The sequence below is a fragment of the Daktulosphaira vitifoliae genome, unplaced genomic scaffold (assembly GCF_025091365.1).
Source record: "Daktulosphaira vitifoliae isolate Bord-2020 unplaced genomic scaffold, ASM2509136v1 Scaffold_1, whole genome shotgun sequence".
NCBI lineage: Eukaryota > Metazoa > Arthropoda > Insecta > Hemiptera > Phylloxeridae > Daktulosphaira > Daktulosphaira vitifoliae.
This window is the reverse complement of record NW_026099572.1, coordinates 1,177,595-1,205,153: the sequence shown is the minus strand read 5'-3', so window position 1 is coordinate 1,205,153 and position 27,559 is coordinate 1,177,595. Positions and strand designations below refer to the sequence as shown.

At 23.5% G+C, this 27,559-nt stretch overlaps 1 protein-coding gene across 3 annotated transcripts; it reads right to left on the bottom strand.

The window, feature by feature from the left end:
* On the bottom strand, positions 1-27,304 carry LOC126895876 (3'-5' RNA helicase YTHDC2-like). 3 transcript variants are annotated; one of them, XM_050668167.1, is made up of 24 exons: positions 27,083-27,304; positions 26,677-26,756; positions 24,939-25,029; positions 23,461-23,648; positions 20,329-20,525; positions 19,624-19,790; positions 18,115-18,398; positions 18,005-18,059; positions 17,195-17,318; positions 15,100-15,243; positions 14,495-14,837; positions 14,031-14,155; positions 11,532-11,666; positions 9,412-9,600; positions 9,109-9,225; positions 8,891-9,048; positions 4,769-4,883; positions 4,444-4,712; positions 3,944-4,152; positions 3,698-3,885; positions 664-778; positions 514-597; positions 407-457; positions 1-97 (listed from the first exon to the last, which is right to left on the bottom strand). In XM_050668167.1, coding segments are annotated over exons 1-24 (3,525 nt in total). In that variant the 5' UTR covers positions 27,085-27,304; the 3' UTR covers positions 1-2. The 3 variants fall into 3 exon arrangements, 2 of the variants coding, with proteins under 2 accessions (XP_050524124.1, XP_050524123.1); XM_050668166.1 differs by lacking the exon at positions 27,083-27,304 and adding an exon at positions 27,015-27,040; XR_007701734.1 differs by lacking the exons at positions 1-97; positions 407-457; positions 514-597; positions 27,083-27,304 and adding exons at positions 3,135-3,324; positions 27,015-27,040 and having other exon boundaries at positions 663-778.
* Between the last annotated feature and the right edge of the window lie 255 nt (positions 27,305-27,559).

Here is a 27,559-nt window from a genome sequence, read left to right as displayed (position 1 = left end):
TATTACTGTTGACACTTAAAATTATTATTTAAATGATGAGATGTACTTGGTGATGAATGATTATTTTGAGATCTATAACTGGAGGAACCTCTAATACCTAATCAAGAAAAAAAAAATTTAATATTTCATCACAAATTGAACAAATAAAATTAGTATACTATTAAATTTAATTCAATAATAACATTTTACTTTATAGATGTTTTTTAATATTGATTATGTTTATTAGTTAAAAGTATTTTATAAAATGATAAGATACGTTGTTAATTCCAAATAACTCCTATGGTATTAGTAATTATGAAGTTATTACAAAATAATTATATTTATTTAATACTAATTTTTTTAGTGGTTAACAAATCAATTTAATAATAAAAATTATTTTGTTTAAAAATTAATTTTTTTTTCTTACCAGCTATATAATGATTACGTCCACTTGAAAAAGAACCAGTATCCACATAATCTAAAGATATTTATTATTAATATTGAATAAAGAAATAAACATTTTTGAAAACATACTTTTTGATAATAAATGTTGTCCTTGGGTTATTTTTCGAAAAGATGTAAATGACGGATTTTCATTACTATACCTGCCATGGCGACCTAACAGATAAAATAAAATAAATTATTTTATAAGAATAATAAATAAAATAATAATAAAATAGTTGCCTTTATTGCTATTTTCCTTTGGTCGTTTTCCAACATCATCAGGAGCTTCGAGACCAACCATTAAATCTTCAGCAGCCAGTACTTTAACTACTGATTGAACAACACTATTGTAGGACTAAAAAAAAAAAAAGGTTAAATTTAAACTATTAAATCTCTTGAATAGTTTTCAAAAATAATTTTTTCTTATAACCTTGAAAATATTTTTAACTCTTATAATGATGTCAATCAATCATTTATTGAATGTAAATAAAAAAGGTAACTTATGTTGAATGTCTTGAAAATTTTTTTAATAGAATTTTCACACAAACCATAAAGAAAATAAAAATAAAAAATAGGAAAAAAACATTTTCAAAGTAATAAGAAAATAGTCAAAACATGCTTTCACTCTGGTTACTGTTTCCATTGTTCAAATTTTCTATCCTTGTCATTCCTGTTACGTAATTGTACTTAGGAATGACAAAAAAGTGGCCCATCACAACTAAACCATCCATGAATCATCAAAAACTCCTTATCTACTTTAGGGGCCTATTTTTGAATCATATATGTTCATCTAATGAATACTATTGTTTTATTAAGTATATGGTAAAAATTCTATTCTTCTTAAAAGGGATTTTATTGTTTTATTAGGTATAAAGTAAAATTTTATTGTTCAAAGAACGTATAAGTATAAATAACATACATGTTAAATAAATGTTTACGTTCTACAATTATTTACAATTTATTGTACTGATATAAATATTTTAAATTTATACAACTGATGTTTAATATTAAAATATTTATTTTTATATTACTTTTTAATCTATTAATAATACATATAAATATATAATTTATTAATTTAATTCACTTGATATGAATTTTAATAAAATGCACAATAATTGTATACATTTAAAATTACATTATTTAATGTACTTTAAACAACACTTTAATTTTCGAAAATAAAGTGCATCATATATTTTATATTATAATTATGTTAAATTTATTTATTTTTAAAATTATATTGATTAAAATTAAAGATAATATAAACTATAATTTATTACTTATATTATTCTTACTTATAAAAATTAATTTAAATATTTAATATTATTATTAATAAAAATAATGATTAAATATCATTTATTATATTATTTTATATAAAAATAAATATAGAAAAAATTTATTACATATTTTTGATTTATTCTTAATCATTGTTATAAATAAATAAATAATATATTATTTAAAATGCATAAAATAATTTAATTTGAAATTATTTTGTTTGTTCAAAAATATATTACAGTCAATTATTTATACTTTTCAAATTCATTTGCAAATTTATTTTAAGTAAAAAGCTTGCAACTCATTCTTCAATGCACTATTTTGGAATACAACTATATTAATTAAAAAAATAACTATTTTTAAGAATTGGTTCTTAACAATCAATTTAAATTTTAAACATACATGAAGTACTAAAATAGCTGTGAAGCATTTAAAACTCAATTTTTTGTGTCTTATATAAATGTATACACAATGTACTTAATGTTGCATTTTTTATGAGAATTCTAGTAAATAATTGTGATTTTTGTTTTTAATACTATAGTATCGCATAAAAAATTTCTTACTTTACTTAATGAGATAAAGTATAGATTAAAAGTGTTATGTATCATTAATGTGCTGTCAACTGCATTGAATAAATTTTATAAAGCATTTTAAACGTATTTTATAAATAAATTTATAAAATGTATCAATATTTATTTATTGCATTTTTTTTAACACTTAATAAAGCCATTAAGTGCTATAGAGACCTTTCCTAAAGGAGGAGGTTTCTTAACTATTGATACTCTGGAACAGGTGGTTAGTCTGTTGCTGGCCTAACCATCTGTCATGCAATAAATATTTTTATAATTATATATGTATTTTTAGTATTTATTTAAAATGTAATTTGCTTTAATTATTATAAGCATAGATATTCAAAGAGGTAAGCTGTACTAAACCTTGAATTTTATGAGAGAGGCTCATAAAATTTATGTATAGATTTAATGTTTTAAAATATAAAAAATAAATGTGAAAATAAAAATTAAGTCTTTTAAATATAATAATATAAAATACAAATTATATCTAACAAGTTTAAACAATAAAATTTAATGATCAACTTGTAGTTAATATTGTTTAAAAACTGTATATATATATATAAATTGTAGTGTTGGTACCATATTACCTACCTACCATAGTAGTCAAAGTAATTTTTAATATTTAACTAATATTTGTTTGTAAATTTTAAATAATTTTTTAAACTAATTTATATTTGCAACATAATAATAATATTAATTACAATAAATATATTTAATTGATAAAAATGTACATTAAATATTTGTTTTTATGACTAAGTCAATTAGTGGCGCTAGTGAAAAACTTATTTCCCGATATGAATAAATGATTATTTTAATTAATTAAATACGATGTTAATTTAAAATTATATTGTAGGTAAATATGTTTACCTAAAAAGTGGGTATAAAGGTCAATCATTTCTATTGTTATAAATGACCATTTGACCTACTATTTACTATCGGATGGTACCTAATATCCGTTTACAAACGTTTTCTATTGTTCTACACGGTTGTCCATTCAACATTTAATGTGTTCCAATTGCGAAGAAACGTGTTCATGAACAACGTTCCCCATATAAACCTATATAAAATAAAATCTGAACATATACGTTAATGATAGGACAATCTAAAAATAGACCCCCTGTTTGTTTGGAGTTAGTGCATTTTACGACCCAACCAATCGCAAGTTCATAAATAGCTCTTTTTAAAATCCTAGAGGGACAACTAGTTATTTTTTTAAAAAATATGGATCTTTTATCATTTTTAATTTAAAGATTATATAATCATCAAACTAATAGTTATGGTAATAATTCAAGTAAATAAAAGATAGACCTCATTTATTAGCTTTAAATTAATTTCTATAAATTATTAAGAAGTAATATATAAGAAAGAGGTAATATATTTAAAAATTATAAAATAATATAGTTTTGCACTATAAAATATAAGTCACTTACACTGTAATTTGTTATCATTTTATTCTTGAGAAATTCACGATATGCTAATGTGAGACAAAAACGCATATTTAGTATTTTTGAAATGTCATCTGGGCTCCCTAATAATTTAGTCCAGCCATCAACATTCAAAATTCCCAATTTATCTGAAGGTGTTACAAATTCTTCATCACTGTCACAATCACTATCATCTAAATAAACATAACAGTAACAAAAATTATGAAAAAATGCAATATAAATATTTGTTACCTTCAATCTTTTCGGCTGAATCATGAGGTATTCTCATTGCATTAGCAAATAATGCAACAGTCATGGGGGATACTACAGTGCAATTTTTTATAAATTTTTTTGTGTTGAATGAAGTCATTTCTTCAAAAACTATCCATTCTGATGGTAAATCTTTTACACAATTTTCACGTAAAACAGATGATCCATGGTAAACTACACTTTTTTCAGTTCTAGTTTAAATAAGTTATAACAAATATTATTTATGGTATAATATAATAACATATAACAGTTGAAATGACCGCCAGAGATTGACGGGTGGTCATCAATAGTGTACCAGAAATCATGTGAAAAGAGAAATAGTAAGAGACTAGAAACCGCGATCCAAGGAGAAAGAAAAACAAACTTTAACACTAAGCACCCAGACTTATAATTTAGATACCATTACACTTCCATATAGGTTAATGTAGTGTGTGGCTAAGGAAAACATGGTACTGTGTCATAATTTAATAAGAATTACTAACTTGGTTTTTAAAATAGGTCTTGAACTAGTCTTGTCAAGTTTAGCAATATTTGGGTACAGCCCAGCCAATAAACAAGCTTTAACTGCAGCCCAATTATTGGAATTAGAATTAACATCTCTAATATCATTAGGTCCTGGACGTGTTTGGATTAATTCTAAAGCTCTTAGCTGACCAAGTAATTGTGTTCGTGTTTGAGTAATTAAACCCATTATAGACTGAGATACTAGATTATTCAATTCACTACCTACCATACTTTTTTCATTAAATGCCTGTAATAATAGTATTTTAGTATATTATTTTAAATATGAATAAAAATCTGTATTACTTGGTATAAACGTAAAAGAATGATATGATCGCTTAATGAATCACCAGCTAGTTTTTTACGAATAGAACCAAGTGAGGTTTTCATATTTACATTAAGGGTCAAATTAAATGGTTCTCTGAAAACAAGATAGTATTTATTTTTATTATGTACAATAAGGGTGGTAAATTTCTACAAGGAACCAAAATTGTTAATTATTATTCTAAATAAATAATATTTTTGTTATCTAAAAATCAAATTAGTAAAAAAATAATGGAAATTATTAATAATTTGTCGTTTAAAGTGAAAATCTACTTGCATATATATTGTTATTTTATGAGTTTATTACTGAGTATACTTTTGTGCCTTTTAGAGTTGAATATTTTGTAGTTACAATTAATATTTTTAATTTTAACTAATCTTATTATACTATTTATAACCAGGACTTGAAACTGTCAGTGATGCGACTCTTAGATATAAAAACATAATTAAATTCTCATCTTAAAAAAATTTTATAATCAATTTCAAATCTAAATAAGAAAACTATACTAAAATATAATAATTACACATAAATAATATATAAATAAATATAATTTCCTAAATATGAAATTAATAATTTAAAAAATGACGTAATAATTAACCACATAACACATTTAAACAGACTAATATAAAAAGTAATTATAGTAATATTAAGATTAAGGATAATCTTAATACTTCTAGAATCATAAAATAACTAAGTCATATATATATATATAAATATATATATTGTTCAGTAAATTGGGAAACATATAAAATGTTATTGTTTCATTAACTTATATTAAACTTACAGATTATTAGAAGAACTTGTAACTAAAAGCTATTAATTTCTAAAAATGAATATTACTATTTTAAATAATTGCTTCCAATGAAACTGAAATATAAATTATTTTTAAAGTGAGCCTATAGATACAAAAAATAACTGCAGTATAATTGCATTCATTTAAGTTTTATAACGTATGTAAAAATTTATGGATGATTGCACAATGTAGTATGTACATGCTGTAAAATTTCATAATTATTAGATCAATTATCTAAAAATAGTATGTTAGTGTTTGAAATTTTTTATATTCAGAATAGAACCATATAATATATTCAGTAATTTTATATTAATCTTTTTCAGTAAAATGTTTACAGAATGTTCACATTTATTAAAAAAATGTCCTCATTTTAAATTAATTTAACTATATAATTGAATAATAATTAACCATAAATACCACTTTTAATATATTTAATGATACTGTTGTATATAAAAATAGATTTAAAAATTAGATAAATTATGAACAAAAAATTGATCCAATAGTTTCTTTGATTTGTTTGACAGTTAAACTGTATTGTAATGAATTTAGAAAATATTAAAGATATGTCAACTTGTCATACCGTTTTTTTTATTTTATCATTATATAGATGAATATATCATTGAGTTAACATTACTGTCGTGATAATGTATGTATAAACTTATATTCTTTTAACACTGCGAATAATTAAATATGTGTAATCTAATTACAGATACGCTGACACTATTTCAATAAAATAATTATTTAGCATATTTGTTAAACATTAATAAAATGTACAAAATATTTTGCAATACGTATACATACGAGATTAAAGAATTCCAATAAGGCTGAAAGGTAAATTCTACAAGACTGTAGTGAGGCCAGCTATGATGTATGGTTCAGAGTGTTAGGCAGTGAATAAGAAAGTAGAGTGTAGCAGAGATAAAAATGCTTAGATGGATGACTGGAGTGACTAGAGAAGATAGGATATGAAATGAGCATACAAGAGGGAGTATAGGTATAGCGTCAATCGTGGATAAGATGAGAGAAATTAGACTTAGATGGTTTGATCATGTTATGAGGAGAGAAGAATCGGAAGCTGTAAGAATAGTTATAGAAATGAATGTTGTAGGAAGAAGAGGTAGAGGAAGACCAAAAAAGAGATGGAGGGATTCTATTGAATGCGGTATGATGATAGCTGATGTGAGTGGAGAGGATGTGGGAAATCATGCCAAGTGGAAGTTTAGGATAAGGGTGACCGAACCCAAGTAGTTGGGATTAAAGTGAGGATGAAGAAGATATTGCAATGCGCAGATACATAACAGTTAAATAATTAAAAGCTCATAAAACAGTATAAATACACTTGCTAATGTTAGCAAACATCAGAAATTTTTCGACTTTTACTAAAAATTTAGTTAGTCTTGTAATCAAATAGTTTTTGCAAAAAAAAAAATTTGAAAATCAAAACATGTTAAGTAAATTTTCCAAAAAAATTATTACTTTTCATTCAAATTTGAAGAATTTCAAACGCTTATAGTGGCTAAGATTTTGGTCCGATCTACAAATTTCTCTGGATATAAAGATAGCTATTGTGTAAGATTGATTCTAAAAAAATTGGGCAGGTGTGGCCCAGAGTGCCAAGGAACAATAAAAAATTTAACACTTAATTTATATCACATAAATATTTTTGAGAGGATCTGGTGAAAATTACAGACCATAAGTCATAAAACCAAACAAACGCAAGCACTGGAGCCAGTGAGCATTTTTCTTAAAAACTGTTGAAATTTTAAAACGCTAGCAGGCAAGTAGCAAAAGTTTTCTGATCTTCATTAATTATTTTTTCAGAGTCTTGTAACTAAGTAAAATTATCGAAATAAAAACTTTTAAAATTCACAGCATGCTAAGTAATTATCCCAAAAAATCGTTTTTTCCTTGTTTTATTAAATAATAAGATATAATTTATGTAATTATATTATATGCAGACATTTTAATACATTTTGATCATTTTATTGCCAAAGTTGACCAAACAACCAAAAACTCTTGATGAATTTTATCGGAAAACCCAACCCAACTAGTTGTATACAGTGTTCAATAATCTTTCTTCTTTTTTGAATTCAATCCTGAGATTACTTTGTAGCAATTCTCCTCTCTTCCCTGATACTTGACTTACTTTTTGTTTCTTCATAAGAATTCTTCCTTCTTTATTTGTTGCATTTACTCTATTTGTCTCTTCTCCTAGAATTTTTACCTTCTACGTAGTCTTCTATAATTAATCCCAGCAACTCACCATGTCTCATTACATGTCATACATATAAATGTCTTCCTTTCTTGATATTACTCCATAGAGTTCTTTCATACATTTTTCAATTACTTCCTCATTAGATACCATATACATCCAACTTATTTTAAGCATTCTTTTGTAGCACCACATTTTAAAAGTTTCTATTCTTCTCTAGCTATCATCACATTTTGCTGCATACAGCATTTTTCTTCAGATTTTTCCTGGTATATATGTTAATATTTCTTGACGTAAAAAGTCCTTTTTTTTTTGTTATATGCTATCTAACTTGTTATATTTACTTTATTATTTATTTTTTGCTTCTGCCATTTTCACTTATTCTGCTTTACAAGTATGTGAATTTATTAATAATCTTTATTAATTAATTAATACAGATATAGAATATGTATAAATTAAAATTATAAAACTATTGATGTATGCAGAGGGTATAATATTATTGGGTGTGTATAAATACCTAATGAGTTGTGTTGTTACTATTTATATCAGAAAGTTCTAAAAAAAACCCTAACCATTAACTCCCTAAAACCAGTTTTTTTTTTGTTCACCGGTAATTAATAAAAAGTTGGTTTATAATAAAAAAAAACCTATTAAGTACTTAAGTACACACACATAAAAATAAAAAAATCAAGGAGGCTAATTATTAGACAATTTTTATTACCCTATTAAATTATATTCGTTAATATTTTCAAAAAAAATGTTGGTTACCAATAATAGGTTATCATTTAAATTTTTAAGTCAAAAAAACTAAGTACTACTTTTTAATAATTAAAAAGTAGTACTCAATTTTTTTTAATTATTAAAAAAAATTATTTTCTAACAGATTTTTTGGGGAAAAAATTGATGACTGGTTAAGAGCCCTACTTATAACTATGAACTATCCAGTAAATTGTAAGTAATCAAACTATTCAGACGGTCCATAATAATTGTAGTATAAAAACATTTTTGAAATCAAATTAATTATAAATTATTGATTTCATTAGAATTTTTAAGAGTACAGTTACATTAAACATTAAGAAAATAAATATTTTTACACACCTATTAGCCAAACAGCTTATTATAGTGAGTACAGGATCAAGACATTTTAAAAATATAGCAAATACGAGTGTTTTAGCATAATGAGGCTCTATTGATAAATCTAGCATGAAAAATCCAAGATCTGTTAAATCTTCATTTATATCCATTGCTTCAATAGTCTGAAATTTATATAGTAAAAATACAAAAAAAAAAAAATGAGATTATTTGAATAAAAATACTTTTAAATACTCCAAAGCTGCAATAACAGATAATGTTGGTGGAGGTTGTATAGCTAATGCTAAAAAGTCCATTACTCTCATATTATTAGTTATTACTTTGGCCAACATACATAGTTCCTAAAATTATTAATTATTTTAATATTTTAAGTATTGGAATAACAATTATTAACTATTAAGAAAAATATAATAAAAGGAAAAGATGAATGTTAATAGTGAAATTAAAACAAATATGAAAATCTAAATTAATATAAAAAGAAAAATACTTATGATTTTACTTCATTAATTTATTATGAGTAATTTTACTTGTAAAGGCATTCTTAGAATCTCAGGTATATCATGTGTTCCCATAAAACTATAGTGATCTCGAGAATAAAGACGATAGCATTCTCCAGCACATAAACGTCCAGCTCTTCCAGCTCTTTGTTTTGCGCAACTTTGAGATATCCAATTTACATTCATGCAACTTATACCATTGAATGCATTATAGCCTTTCTAAATATATTTTTAAAATAAATAATATTACTATTAATATAATCTATTGACACAGAAAATAATTAATAAAATTTATAAAATCCACATTGGGGATATGGTTGTTGACCAATACATATTTTCCATGCTGGAAAAAAATAACTTCAAAATTATATAGATTTGAGATTAATATAGCATGATAAAAGCAACACAAATACCAGAACTTTTAAAAATGTTTATCTAAAAATTACAGATACAGAAAACTCATTTCTTATTTTCACTAATGCATCCAAAACCAAAATAAGAATATACTAATCATACAGTATCTTAATAGCTGAAGCATTTACTATCCTCTTAGCTATACAAACTGCAGAAGAAAAAAACTTCTTCTGATACTCTCATATGATAACACTTTCTAAATATCTTATTAAACATATTTAATTCATTCAATAAAAATACATTGCAAAAAAAAAAGAAACAAATTTCTTAATTCTAAACAAAGTAGTCAAAGTTCTGAATATCAGAAAACTGTGATATTGAGGAAAATTAAAGAGCAGACAGGGCTGTCAAAATTGTAATAACAGACACAATACGGAATTAAATAATATGGAACACATCTCTAGACAAAAATACAATTGTAGAGAAACATCAAAAACAATAAGTTAAGAGAAATTAAAGCAATACCAATATTTTTAAAAACAACAACCATAGTCAGAAAAATAAAGTATTATTAACTTGACTCAAGATCGACCATACATAAATACTCATAAATAACTCATGAAAAAAAAAACCTCCACTGTGTTCATCAAGTAATACAACAATTAAAATTAAACAGATCCTAACAGAATACAAAAACCTAGGAAGGTCTTCAATTATCACGCCATTCAGATGAATGACCATATTATCAAAAAAGAAAAGAGTATATTTCAATTTCTAAAATTGTTAAAGCTTTATAACTTAATAATTAAACTTTTTTTTTCTAAATAAGTCTGACAATAGACTTATTGGCTTCTTAGTTTTAATAATTCAAAAAAAAAAAACTGACAATGACTATACAAGGTGATTTTTTTTATCATAACCCACTCAATTACTTGCAGAATAATAATAATTTAAACATTTTTTTTTTTCATTATCTTTAGTTACACATTATTCTTGAATTTTTAACTATGTAATACTTTTTAAGTTCATCTCTTATGCCTTGGAGGGGGGTCAACTTTGTTTTTTTAAATGGTAACACATATTTTTAATTTAATAAAATGTTTAATTTTTTAATTTAACAGTAAATGGCATTTGAATTTTTAATATAACTTTATTAGCTTATTAGATATAAACATTTAAAGTTTCAAAATTTTGAGTTAATATACATGTATAATACACATGGGATTGTAAATACAGGTAGCTAATTGGATTTTTATGACATTGCTGTCTCAGTCACGGATTGTTTATTATCAATTATGATTATCAATAGATATACATTCTGTATTGTCAGTTAGTGTATTTATAAACTCATAACAATGTGCCTTACTACAATTGATAATAACAATGCTGTGTACCTGCTAATATCGATGTTATAAAAAACCAATTAGCTACCTATATTTGTAATCCCTTGTGTATTATACCTGTATATTAATTCAAAAATTTGAAACTTTAAATGATTATATCTAATAAACGAATTAAGTTATATTAAAAATTCAAATGCCATTTACTATTAAATTAAAAACTCAAACATTTTATTAAATTAAAAATATGTGTTACCATTTAAAAAAACAAAGTTGACCCCCTTCCAAGGCATAAGGGATGAACTTAAAAAGTATTACATAGTTAAAAATTCAAGAATAATGTGTAACTAAAGATAATGAAAAAAAAAAATGTTTAAATTATTATTATTCTGCAAGTAATTGAGTGGGTTATGATAAAAAAATCACCCTGTATAATATCTTTGTATTCATTTTTACCTGTTTAACTCTTCCTGAATCAATGACATAGACGATATCATTTATTGTAACACTAGTTTCTACAATATTTGTTGCAAGTATAACTTTTTGATATCCTTTAGGTACTGGTAAAAAAACTCGTTGTTGATCTGAGGTCTACAAATAAAATATATTAATAACCAAAGTATTTTTAGAATTTGATTAAATAAATTATCAGTGTTTACATAATGTAATCGTTATAAAAAATTTTTGGTTAAAGAAGATATTGCCATCTTCCATGAAAAAGAATCCTTTTCATAAGAGATATGATAAATATTACAAAATAATAGATACTTCCATTTAACTAATACTAAGTAAACTAATAGAGTAGCAACCACAAATTTTAAATACCAATTCTTCTTAATCTGTATTACTTTTTATAATAGTTATTTTAATTATAGGGTTTTTATATAAATTGACAATATTTGTTAATAGTAGCATTGCATTTTTTTTTTTTTTTTTTTTTTTTTGAGTAAGTAATTTTAGATGCCTATTAGATAATATGATTTATAACTCTAATAAGGATTATATAAAATTATATTTTTGGAGGAATATAAAAAAATATGCATTATTGAAAAACGAGATAATTGTAATAATAAAAATGTATAATTATTTCCTTTGTAGATGAAGGTAATGATACATAGGTGTCAATGTTATTTTTTAAGTCATCATAGGACAAAAAAAATATTAAAAAAAGTTAATTACATTTTTACTATTAATTTGTACAGAAAAAGAAAAATAGAATAAATTATAATACATTTAACTAGATTTAAAGGAAGATAGGAGTTTCTTTATTAAATGTAAAAAATTCATTTATTTTTCAATAGAAAAATGTTAACAACCACAATTTTTTTCAGAATTGTATAAAAACAACCTAAATTATTGTCTTGGGAAACAGAAGTGAAAACTTACTAATAAATATTAATTATTGGTTTAAATTAAACTTAACATAGTATGTATAAAGATATACTGGATTACAGTTGTCAGTGTCGCTGAGTTACATTTGTCAGTATCGCTAATATGTTTCACTTATTTACTCCCATGAAATCCAGAGTGTCTCAAGAGAAAATTTCATTTAAAGAATAAAATCAATTGAGTAGGAGTAATTTTATATATCACTGGTCTAGCCAGAGGAATTAAGAAGACTACTGCCTTCCCCAAACCTAATATTACGACCAAATTACTTGCTAAAAATTGTACTTTTAATGAATTTTGATTGAAAAAGTCACCAAAAATAATTGTTATTATAAAATAATACAAATAATTTCCAATAACGAAGATCATTCTTTTCATTAGTTTTTTCTGTAATAGTAATATTCAATGTTAACTCTGATGATATTACTGTGACAATTGTTCAATGATTTTCACTGAAGTTATCAATCTAAACAACATCAACATTGAGTATAAAAAATTACACATATTTAAAATTCTTTAGCTATGCCTCCTTCATAATGTAAAGAAAAATAACTTCTAAAATATTAACTAGCTTAAATTGCTCTTTTTATTTTCTATCAGGCATGGCAAACTTGGTAGAACATATGTCTTATGTGGGATCGTTGTTTAAGATTTCAAGGGGAAAGGTGTTTTTCTGCATTTTTTTTTTTTAACTATTTAATTATAAAGTTTAGAAATTATATGAACAATTGTTTATAAATAGACTCATAGTCATAAAAAATATTTCTAAAAATTTATGAAGTTTAAATTTTCAAAAAAATGTTGATAACACAAAATATACACACTTATATTCTCTGTATACGTAAATTCATATCTTAATTATAAAAATAAGATTAACTTATTCTTGATTTAAATCATTTGATTGTGTGTAGCTAGTGTCAAATTTAATTAGAAATTTTAAACCACCACACCTAAACTTTAGATAGCTAACATTAACTAGATAGATAACATTATCAAAGCTTGATAAAGTGATTTTTTGTCCACGAACCTTTTTCTAGAAGGGACATGTCACCCTTGACAATCTAATGGACTCCCACCTATAGTGTATGATATGCAGAAAAAAACACTTTATTGAGGATCGTATATTTTCCTGGGGAAGAGGGAGGCATATCTCATTTCTTGACACTATAGTGACCTATAACCAAGTATTATGGGTTAAAAGAATCATTTTTTTAAAATTTACATAGTTTTCAGACACATTTTCTCCTTTTCCTTCCCCTTAATAAAAACTTATGTATACCCTATAAATATACAAATTCAGCCCAGTGAGAATGGAGATTGCCAAGCTGAGTGTATAGACACCATATGTGTGTAAACACCAATAGCCATCTGACTTGGCACAATAGATGTTTTACATCAAAAATTTCTTTAGTACCACTCCACTCTATGCCACTGCTAGGTTTATAGACAATAAATTTTACACAATGTTTATATACAATTTATTATCTAAGAACTTTGATGCCACTGTTGTTTATAAAATAATAATATATAAAAAATTAACTATAATTTTTATTATAATAGGCTAACCTGCATCATAGAATGCAACATATAAATCTTAATTTTCAAATCATCTTTAGCAATAAGTTCTTCGGTTATAACTTTATTGACCATTGACATATCTTCAAATCCTGGTAAAAATACTAAAATAGAACCTATAAAATATGTTCATAAAATAATTAATGAGTTATTTGAGTATGCTTAAATAATAAACTTTTGGTATTAAATATTTATAGTTTCTGATTTCTAATATCTAATTATTTATTAGAAACTACTTATCAATTCATCACTTTTAGGAAAAAAATGAAATATGACACTAATTGAAAATAATTTAAATAGATAATATTTATAAGTTATAATTATAAAATTCATTCATAGTTTGAAAATCATAATACATGTTAAATATAATTAATACTAAATATATATATTTTTTAAAAATGTATTATCTTCTAGGTTTAACTTTTCTTTTTTTTAAAAATATTTTTGATACTCACCTGATTTCTTGTTTAAAATTATATATTTTATAAGATGAGATATTAAATATGAATCTATAATAATATTTGGGGATAAGCTTTTTTTATATAACTCCAATCGGTCCATAACTTGAAACTCTCTAGATTCTTCGTTTTGTTCTTTAGTAGTAGTAGATCCTTTGTAATTTAAAATAAGATCTCTCGTTTCATATTGCTTAAAATCAGCTGCCCAAGTTGCTGCATCTTTATTCAAAACTCTAGTTGTGATTACTGGATTAGCTCCCATATTTAATAATGTAAGAACATAATCATTCAGGCCATGTACTGCAACTAACATCAACAATGTTACACCAGTATCAGAATGCTGAAAATTATTATTCATGTTTAAAATCACTAAATATTTATATGGTACATGTTTCTTTCAGCTGCACACTAGCTTAAATAAAAGAGTATTATCATGTGAATTATAAATATACAATGACCTATTGGTAATAAGCTATTTTATTCATTGATCAGACATCCTGACGCCATAAGTTTTAAACTATTTTTCACATGATTTACAATACTCTCATTAATCACTAGTATCCACCTATCAACATAGTAAAAGACTTTAAAAATATTGTTACTTGATAATCAACAGGCACGCCTTCGGACATAATATAATAAATCATTCTATCAATTTGTTCAACTTCTGCATTAAACCATATTTGATGCATACAATCATCTAATTCCGGTTTTAACCATTCCTGATCAGGTTTCAATATTTTAACCTGTAATTAATATTTGTTAAAACGTTTAAGTAAGGAAAATTAAATAAAAATATCATACATATTAGGGTTTTAAAATAATATCAATATTCTGAAGATTTTTGTGGCTAATTTCAAAAATGATGTACCATATAATATTTTTGATACTATTTTAAAATATCAAAAACCATGTTAAATAATTTTAATTGAGGCCTTAAAACCAAATAATCATTAATTTATATTGTTGAAAATAACCAAGATACAATTTAATCAACAAAAACCTTTAACATCCAAACCTGAAAGAAATATTGGTTTTGACACAACCTGTATTTTATACAATTTATATTTTTTGTAATATATAATCATTACTATATTTTGCATTAATGTGCGTTAAACTAGGATAGGCTCAATTAAAACAGGATATATTAAATAACTCAATAAACCAATTACAGATCCTATCAAAAATAAAAAATAATTTTTTTTATATTTTTTGTGATTTTAATGTAAAGCCATACAATTTTTCATTTTAGTTAAAACAGTTCTAGTTTATGGTTTTTTTTACTATTATGCTACTTAATAGAAGAAGTAAATTTTGTGTAACAATATAGATTGTCCTAAATTAATTGTGTTGTAACTTTAAAATTAGTTGGTACATTAAACATAACAAATTATTTTACTTACCAAATATATTAAAAAAATTATATGGCCTTATCTCTTATTTATAAATTTTTACTGCTCATTCCATGAATAATATAGATTTTTCCATTTTGAAACAAGTTAGATTGTAATATTTTTCTAATTTTTACATATTATATTATAACTTATACATAATTTTTTTATTATTATTGTATTAATTTATAATTGTATAAATACTTATGTTTATAAACAGCAACTGTTAAATGATATATATTTTATAAATTTTAATTTATTCCCATAATAAAAATTATTATTAGTCCATATGTATATTTAAGTAAATTTTATATTTTTATAATTTAAAGTTCTGTAATTAATAGACAGTAGTGTTTGTGAAAATAGTATTCTCTGGCCTAAAATTTATTAATGTCATATAAATTAAAATACTTACATATTTTTTAAGCCCCAGCATTTTTTAAAAACAATTTAATAATAAGAAATTAAGTTAAGTTCAAGTTATCTGACCTGTTCTTCTCCTTAAAAAAATATTTTAATCACTTTATTTTAATGAAGTTAAACTTAATTATATTAAGTAGAGTATTACCAGAAAAATATTATCATAAACAGTAAACTATTAATTTAATGTTTTAATTTATTATTTTAAAACATATACTGAAGATAAAGCATAGATGCTACTATTTTATTCATCTATCATTTTTTGGCCACACTTTTCTTCCCACCTAGATACAAAAATTGGAATATCTATCAACCAAAGCACTGGTTCATAAGTTGTCATGAACCAGTCATTTTCTTAATTAGATTATTTTCTAATTTTTATAACAGATTAATAGAGATATTCAGTGAAGTTACATATGTAACTTACAAAAACAAAAAAAAAAAAAAAAAAAATCCTTATTATTTATAAAAACTTATTATTTTAAGTGAAAATGAGCGGCTAACGTTAAAAGACTCATCTTGTATATATAGTAAAAGTAGTAACAGTACAAATATTAACTATATTTTCCATTTAACAGTGTTTAACAAATAAAGAAATGGAAAATGGTGCATAAACTTATGTGTAAGTGTATATTAGTACTTTGAAAACGCAACAGAATATATATCTACAATCGACGTCAACGGCAACTCACATCTCAGTGGACTTTGTAAACTCAGTGTCATTAGTGGGAAATTCACTATCAATTGTCATGTTAATAACAATTGTCAGTTGATAACAAAAGTGAGTATCTATTACACAGTCACAGTAGTGTGTCAAATTAATGATACATTGCCACAATCTTTTATAAACTTAATTATAAATTATTGTAATTACTCAAAATCATACCGGTTCAACAACATGCATATTCTGAATAGCTTCAGTTGTTGCATTGAGAGCTACATCATTATCCCAGTAATCAATTTTTGTCTTATTTTTAACACGTAACATAGATGGTGATTCATATTTCATACTAAAAAATGTTGAACAAGAAAATATTTAAATAATAAATCTCAACACATAAATAAATTAATTTTCAAATAAAATTAAACACCGTCTCTTTTATTTATATTTTTGTTGTTATATAATTTATATAATAAGAATTGATCACTTGTGACTAATATTATTTAAAATTAAAAAAATATTTAAAATATTAATTTAAAACTAAAAAATATGTAACATATTTAATTCAAAAGTATGTGTTTAGCACTGATGATGGTAACATTGTTCCCGAAATATGTATACGCAACTTTTTAATTTAATATTTTTTTATTTTTAAGTAATATAACTTATATGTAATTTGTGTAATATTGTATGTATAGAATAATAATATAATTTCTTTATTAAAACATTTTAAGAAAAAAATGTGTCTGGTATTCCTTTTATCATCTGTTTGTTCCCATATATCAAGGTTGATAGAAAACCTTTTTTATTTTTATCCTATTTAAATCTTAAGTAAACAGTTTAAAATGTCCCATAAGAACAATGTAAGTTTAGAAATGTTTGGTGTCATAAACACGCTGTATTTAAAAAAACAACCCTACCATATATATATATATATACTTTTTAAAACACCGCAAGAAATTGTACTTAGAATTTTAAATCTATAAATAATTAAGTGATAAAAACTAAAATAATTTTTAATAAAATAAAACTTACATATCCAATATGTCTTCTAAAAAAAAATCTCGTACTGGAAAAATTTTTCCTTCTACTATAATAAAAAAACGTATTATAATAAATTTTTTTTTTAAATTTAATATACATACCTTTTAACACTGGACAATTATTAAAATAAGTCGAAAATAATTTTATATCTGCAGTAGCAGACATTAAAACTAATTTAAGATGTGGAAATTTAGGTAATATCATTCGCAATGCTATCAATAAGAAATCTACATGCTTATCACGTTCATGAACTTCATCTACTATTATATGAGATACATTCATAAGCATTCCTTTGATAGGTTCATTATCTTTTTGTTGACGATCCATAAGTGTTCTTGTCAAAACACCAGTTGTACAATATATTATAGTGGTTTCATGGCTTACACTATAGGAAAATTTTATATATTAACATGAATCTTAATTTTTAAAATAATTACTAAATGTTTTTAAGTCTTCAAAACTTAACTTTTTTTTTGGTCAACATATACAATACACTTTTGTATAAAAAAATTATCTACTTAAGAGGATGACTATTAAATATCATTTTTCAAATGAGTATTTTGAAATTTATGAATTTTATTATAACTGTATAAAAGGGAGACAAATACCAAATAAAATAACGATAATCTATGTGTCACCTAAGTCTATATTTTAAGTTATAAATAATTTGTGAAATACTTATTCAAAATTTGATATTAATCATCATTTGATAATTTTCTAACACATTCACTAGTTAAATATGTATGTATGTAACATATTAATATCAGTATCCTTGAAAGACATAATAAATGGGCTTAAAAAATAAAAAATTGAGAAATATATGTACCAAAAAATATCCTTAATATTGTTATTATAGAAAAAATCAAGTAGTCAAAACAAAAAACTGATAAAAACATGAATGATTAACAAATCAGGAAACTGGGATTTTCATATAACTATAATATTTATTTTCCTTTAGTGTTCATTTAAATTACTGAAAATAACAAAAAAATAATAGTTTCAATTTTTAATAGTATGTTATTAACATATAATCAAATAAAATAAACATTTATACACTAAAATGAAATGTGAGTGAAGCTTATAATTTTTTTTGTTAGCATAGGGACAGACCCTTTCTTATATTTTTCAGTTATTCAAAACTCATCTATCCATTAACTCATAGATTTAAATAATTCAATAGAGCTTATAAATTAAATAAATAAATAAAAAAGGAGAATTACAAAAATTAAAAATTAAAATTTACATTAATCTTAAAATGTATTTGATATTACAAAAATACAAAACAATAAATATTGAAAAATTCAAATCTTTAAAATTAATACAGCTCAACATTGGAGTTAATCCTCTTAATATAGCTTTCATGTGTTAGAAAGTTTTGATAATATGAAAATTGTTTTCATAAAATAATAAAAATATTTATGTATTACAGTATCTCTTGAAAGCTTTTGCTTGTGCTATAGAAAACAGCTCAAAATAATCAAATTTAGCTTTGGTAGCAAATAATATAGGCACAACACATTACCAATTAGGCCTACTTTTTAGTTGATAAAAAATCATGTTTGGAAAATTTTATCAATAAAAAATTTGAATTATAAAAAGGCAAATTGTACCAGCTTTCCAGTCGAACTTGATACCCAGTACTCATTCCAATATTTTCACCTCTTTCATTGGACACTCTGTCAGCCATTGAGATAGCTGCTATTCTCCTAGGTTGACAACATATTACACGACATGGTTTATTTTTTATTGCGCTGCTATCTATAATAAATTGTGGTATCTGGAAAAAAAAATTATTTTAATTTTTAATTTTTTTTTTTTCAAATAGCTTACTTGAAAAGCATTAACATATATTAGTTTTTGTGACATACACAATATAAGTCACAAATGATTAATAATTTCCTAAGTTAAAAATAAATGATATAAACCTATAAAATATAAAATCATATAAATAGGTTTTATATTCTTTTTATTTGAATTTATATAGGGTTAATTTAAAAAAATCTCATAAAAAATAATTTTTTTTTTTTATGCTTTATAAGCTCATTAAGTGCTATAACAGCTTCCTACAAAGATGGAAGTTTCTTAATCATTGATACTTTGGGGCGGGTGGTTAGTTAAACCCTGGAAGGAGATTAAATTACCGAATTGATCTCTCACTCGGCAAATGAAGCCACCTGTGACTGAGTTTCAAACCCTAGACAGTGCGGTTGAGTTACCAACTCGGCTACACTGTTCCTCACATATGAAAATAATAATTCAAATAATTTAATTTTGAAACAACTAGTTATTTTAAAATAACCATACTTCTAATTTACCTGAGTTGTTTTCCCAGATCCAGTTTCTGCTGTTATTATCACAACTGGATTGTTTTCAATTTCTTGAATTATTTGTCCTCGTTTTTCCCATATAGGTAAAGATTTTCTTAAAGCTAACAATTCTTCATTAGCTGACAAGTGAGGGATAGTCATTGGCTTATTACACATTAAAGGTAGATTTCTTTTACAGTTGGCCACTAAAAAAATTATAGCATGATACAAAAAAAAAGATGATAATACATAATAAGTATAAATATAAATGAATATATTTAACTTATTATTTATTTTCATTTTTAGCTTCGATGCAAAGCTGAGAAGGTATTAATTTTACTATGTGTTTTTTTCATCATATCAAGCATAATTTGATAATACTTTAAAAATATTAGAATTTACTAATTTTAATTGTATGTTTGAAGAAAGCTGGTTAAGCAACTTTTTATTTGATAAAGTGGACATTTTTTCAATTTTTGAGGGTAATATCTTTAACTAGATAATAGTTGTGATTATTTGATGCATCATTAAAAGAAGTTGATCAAGTGAGAGCTGAGAAAATAAATGAGAGCCTCAAACAAATATCACATAGTAAAATAATTTTAATATGGATATGAAAAGTTTTTAAACGAGGTGAGACTACAGTAGTGATAGAGGGGTTCATGATATTCATTGAAGTTATTGAATCTAAATGAGTTAAACTTTTTATTTTAACTCAAAAACTATTGTAAGGTATTTAAAAATAAAATAAAATACAAAATCGAGAATTATAACACAAAAATAATATATTTTTGAATATGGTAGCTATTTTCGCCATAAAAACAAAATAAATTTCGAAATTTCTTTTTTCTATATGAAAGTACATTACATAAAATTTTATTTAAGATATATATAAAAGTGTCAGTATTTATGGAGCATTTTTAAAAGTTAAGTTGAAAAATTATCATTTTGAATTCTTGTGGGCAGGTCAAAGGTCAGATTAAAAAATACACAACATAGTTAAATTAACATCTTCTCGGCTTTGCATTGAAGCGAAAAGTAACATTTTATTAAATAATATCACAAGAAAATTTATATAATTCTAGTTATAATTATTGCTTTAGTGTGACAAAATAATTAGTCAGTACTAGTACTAACTGTCTACATAGAACATATCTACCATCTAGTTTTTAATAAAAATTCATATAATTTGTTATTAAAATTTATTATTTTTAAGTTTGCATAGATATTAAATTTTGTTGAGTTATTTTATTAATCCTGGTTCACTACTACAATGAGTTCACAAAAATTGAATTAAGATACCCCAGTTAAAAGGCAAAACTCTAAAACTGATGTTACTTTAAATAATGTTTATAACTTAAGGAAATCTAACAAGAGACTCTCAAAACAGATATATTTAAAAACAATATGGTAATCATAAGTCATTTAAATTGTTTTAATGATACTTTAGATATTTTGTTATCTGAATTAACTGATTTTAAAAAATAAAAAAAAAAATTTAGAAGCAGATATCAAAGTTTTAAATGAAAAATTAATATTATTAGAAAATAACCAAACAATATCTCACAATTTAATTTTTAATACTGCTAAAGAGGTTAGAGAAACAATCGCTAAGATAAAACGCATAATTATTTATAATGTACCAGATAAAAGTGACAAAAATTATCTGGAAACTACCTCAATTGGAAATTATATTCTTAACTCATTGGATGTTACTGGAATTGCTACAGTTATAAAATGATTAGGAAATTATTATAAAAAAATATTTGTTATTTTGCATAGTTTAATTCAGAATCATGTAAACTTATTAGAGAAAAAAATTACCACAAAAAGTATAAGGAATCAAATAATATTAATTATTACACTATATTTTCTTATTTAAAGGTTCAATGTAAAAGAAAAACTAAAATTTGCTATAAAAAATACTTAGGACAAACCCAAAATTATTCAAAAGTTAATCCTTATTATTTTTAGAAATTTATTAATAATCGAAAAAAAAACAATGAACTTCCCACCTCAAAACTAATGATTTCTTATCAGTTAAAAGCTAAAGCTTTTCGAAATTAGAATTTATTCAATGTAATTGTAAAGAATTTAATTAGATACATTGTTTAAAGACACTTTATTATACATTAGTAAATTCTAATCTTGAATTTGGATCTATTAATTGGAACCCTACACAAGTTGGTCAAGTTAATAAAATTAAAAATGTTAGTCATTTCTTACATATTATAGCTCATAAAGTTGGCATGACTGGTGAAAGTATCGGGGATGTAGAGTGTAGTTATAATGTGGTATCTTTAATATCTAGACGTAAATATATTGATGTATTCTTTGTGTATAAAATATTAAATAGCTATATTGATAGCCAAGAACTGTTGAAAAATATATCATAACAAGTAACGAGTTAAAAAATTTTGAATGATAACAAATTAAAATTAAAATACTTTAGTTAAGTTTAGTTTTATTAAGTTAAATCATAAGAGAAAAATAATACTTTGTATATATGTTAGTTATTTATATTATTTTTCAGTTAAGTTACTGTACCCTAGCTTTTCCACGGTACATTAGAGAAATAATTGTAGCTTAAGAGTGACAACATAAATGAGACTACCACAAAAGATTAACAATAATAATGACTACTTGTCACTTAACACCTTGTTTTTTTTTACATAAAATAAAATAACAAGCAACCTATTGAACTTCCTAAAGACAATACAGATAGCTGACCTTATTTAATGTAACCAAACATACTATTTTAAAACTCTTGTAAATAAATAAATGTATAAACTAATAAATAAACTGTAAACTAATGGCCTGTGATATCGTGGTTACTTGAAAAAGAAAGCATCAATAGTAACTAAAATAATACCCTTGATATTCTTTATCCTGTACATGTATAAAACAAATTTGAAGTATCTGCAATATATCATTGCAGTATAAATATAATAAAATGGGTTTTTAAAAACAACTATTTGGCAATTTTACAGAATTTAAGCACTATAATGTATCTTAGCTTGTGGGTATAAATCCTACCCACACTACATTTTTTTCAAGGGTTTCAACATATTCCCTAACTTATCAATATTCTAGTGACAGTATTTATTAAGCTTAATGTAATATTCTAAAAACAATTCTTACCAGCCATCCTTTGAAATGGTTTTATAGGATTTGGTAATAATTCAATATACATTTCTTTTGTAAGAGGAACACTGTGACAAATTTTGGTTACTATTTCTTTAGATATTGGTGAAATTGCGATATTTCCAGCTTTATTATCAATATTTGTTTTATTCATGTAAACAGTTATGGAACGATTATTACCTTTCCTACACATAATTCAAATAAATTAAATTGTAAATAAATTTAAAGTAGGATTTACAAATAAAAGTGTAATAATATTCTAACTTATAATCTAATAAATTAAAGTTTGTATTTTAATATTGTATATATATATATATAAACATTGTTTGGTTGTTTTGTACATAAGGGTAAGGTCCAAGTATTTACTCATTCCTCCTCTCCCTTACCAAAAAATATACATATCTAAAATAGAGCAAAACATTTTTTTCCAATATTGTATTTATTTTATGAATAATATAGTGGTTTATGATAAATCAATCTCCCTGTAGTATGGGTGAAATTGTTCAGTTAGTTTAAGTTAATTTATCCTTAATTGTAATAAATGTTATAATAATTTACTCTTACCTTTCATATTACTCAGATAATTAGGACAAATTTAATTAATTGATTAGAAAATTAATTACAATTTTAAATATTTATATACATATGAAAAATAACGCCTTAAATAGCTAGAACTTCAATGTAATATGATAAATGTAAATGATCTTTTTGCATTAATGCAATAATAAAAAACGCACATTATGTATAATAAATCTTCTTCTATTCCTTTAAAATATTAATTTTTTTTAATTCAAAATTATTTAGTTAAAAACGTAAATTGGTAAACTAAATTAATAAAATAATGGTTATCAAATTATAGCTTAACTTACTAACTACAGTTATAAGTACTCTATTTTTTATAAATAAAACAAACAAGTTAACCTCAAAATTTATACTTCACATTTCAATATTAAAATTTCTTTTTCAAAATGTTTAACTAGTTAAGTTTAATAATTAGTTTCAGACATATATTTTATAAATTACATGAACTTATCTTTTAATTTCATTTTTAAAAATTAAATTGTAACATAGACAGTATGCCTAACCATAGTAATTACTTAATATTAAGTTATTCAAAACAAATATTTATTTGTGTATTTTGTTTTATTTTTTTATTGTCTCTTAATAAAAATTATAATATTAATAATAAAAATAATATTAATTGAAAAACTTGATTTAAAGCTCAACAAATGAATCAAATTTAGTGGATCAAAGTTAATTCATGTGTCAGGATATGATGACACACTCTCTCTCTATATATATATATATATTTGTGTGTGTGTGTATTGTCATAAATAATAGGAGTTATAGGTAAAAATAGTTAGAGATTAAATTTAATCGTTTTTTAATTTATAATAATGATTTTAATTTTAATTTATATATTTCTTGAATGTCAAACTAAAATTTAAAATAAGCTGCAAATGTACTAAACTAACCCATGACTTTTAGATTTTAATCCAAAATCAGCACACTTCATATGTAAATATTTGCGCTCTTCTGATGATAATGAAGTTGAAAATGTGTACTCTAAAATAATATAATATAAAATAAACATAAATTAATTTAAATTTGATAATTTAAAAATTTTATACATAATTAAAGTAATTATATTATTTTTCTTATTCTTTATTCTCGCCTTAATCCTAACTACTTGAGTTCGGCCTCCCTTATCCTAAACTTCCACTAGACACAATCTTCCACATCATCTATGCTTACATCAACGTTCTCATATCACATTCAATAACATACTTTTATCTCTTTTATGATCTTCCTCTTCTTTCTTCAACATTATTTCTATAACTGTTCTTACAGCTTCCAATTCCTCTCGCCTAATAACGTAGTCAAACCATCTAAATCTATTATCTCTCATCTTATCCACAATTATCGCTACACATATACCTGCTCTTATATGTTTGTTCCTTACCCTATCTTCTCTAGTCACTTTGCCCACCCATCTAAGCATCCTTATCTCTCCTATACTTTCTTGTCAAACCCCCAACACTGATCCATACATCATAGCTGGTCTGAATAATTTAATTAGAGGAAATACATTATTCGAATAAAATTATAGGATCAATAAACTAAGACTACTTGTTGAAGATTATAATCATTTTTTAAGTTTAGATATTTTACCAAAAAAAATTGCGTATCAAATAAAACAATTACTATTATATATATAGCTAAAACATTTCTTTTTAAACACTAACAATTTTTATTTTTATTTTGGTTAGTGACCTTTTTAAGAGAAAAGATAATTGAATCAAATTAGATTCAATATTCTTTAAAAGTAATATTTAAGAATAAACTCTCCTAAGAAATGCATTTTTTCTTTTTAAACACTATCGATTATAAAATAATATGCTGAAAAAATTATAATTATATTTAGTAAGAGTAAAAAAAATTTTGAATAAAATTTTCCCAATGGCAATATTTTAAAATTTAATAGGTTTAAAAAAAAATATTTGATTTCCTCTCCATTTCCCATTATCACCAAAAATATTATTTATTATTTATCAAACATTTTTTGATTAGCTCTCACTAAAGTTCCAAACTATAACATCTCCCTGAAAAAGACAATAATATGAGACAAATCCGGTGCATAAATATATTATAGAATAAATTTTAATTAAAGTATTATTTACAAATTAGACTAAATTAAAGAATTAATTTTTAATTAGAAAAACTATTCATATTAATAGAAAAGGCTAATGAAACTTCTTATTAAAAATAAATAAACTATTTAACATCTTAAAAAAAGTTACTCATTTAGGTATGATGTCAGATATTGAACTCTATTGATATTTATATTTAAAAATTTTAGTGAACTCATAAAATATAAAATTATTCAGAGGAATTTTAAGTAAAAAAGAATAATGATTATCAATGTTATAGAGAAAATTTACTGGTTCATAATTTCAATCAACCAGATGCTTGTAAATTGTAAAATGTTATTCTTTATAAAAAATTTAAATCTTTCATATATACTAATTAAAAATAATAATAAATAGAATCCTAAAATTTCTAATGCCAACGAAAAGTGTATCTCCATTGATATGATTCAGTACAATAAGGTATTAACTTGTAATTTCAATAGTACGATAAAAAAAAAATAATATAATAATTACACAAAAATATATTGAAAATTAAAATTTAACCAATATTAATAATATTTACCTAGGATATCAGACAACATAAATTTATGTAATTCATGGGAAAGGTAATCTTTGGAATCCTGAGACAAGTTATTAGGTGACCTAAAACATTTATATTATTTGTTATTTTGATCATTGATTTTTAAATAAACACATCATAGTTTGAAATTCAAACTGAAAGCATTAAAACTCCAGAAAAAAAAGTAAGGATTTCTAAATTAAAACGCGGAGCTTTATCCTTTAGACATAAAGATAAAACGCAACATAAAATTTTGAAGAGATTTTTTTTATAATTATTTGAATAAATGTTAATTAGTAATATAATGTAATGAGTTTCTAAAATAATGTTAATATCATTACTTAAAAATCATAAAAACACTTTTGATTATTTAAGTTTAACAAAATAAAAATCTATAAATATAACGTACATAATGATATACGGTGAAGAAAAAATTAACAAATTAACTATGAAGTATCTGTAATCGATGACATTAAATAAACGATGTTTCAAAAAAATTATACAGTCTTCATGTTTTAATTTTTACAATAGTAATGTACATGTTATTAAAAATTATTATAAATTATTTTAGGAATCCGATATAAAACAATATTTTAAAACTTTAACTTATCACACTCGTAACAGAACAAGTCAAATTGTATGAACTTTTCGTATACTATCTTAGTGATCCAAAAAGCGAAGAAAAACCGCAAAAAACATTGTATAACCAGTGTAGGTAAATTAAAAACAATAATTATTACTATAAATTAATAGACAGATTTTATATTTTTAATGAGTTTAAATATGATTCATTAAATTATATTAAGAAAAATTTTTAAATGTTAATTAATTTATAATAATGTGCTAGTATTGATTACATATTTTGATGAGTAAAAAATAAATAAAT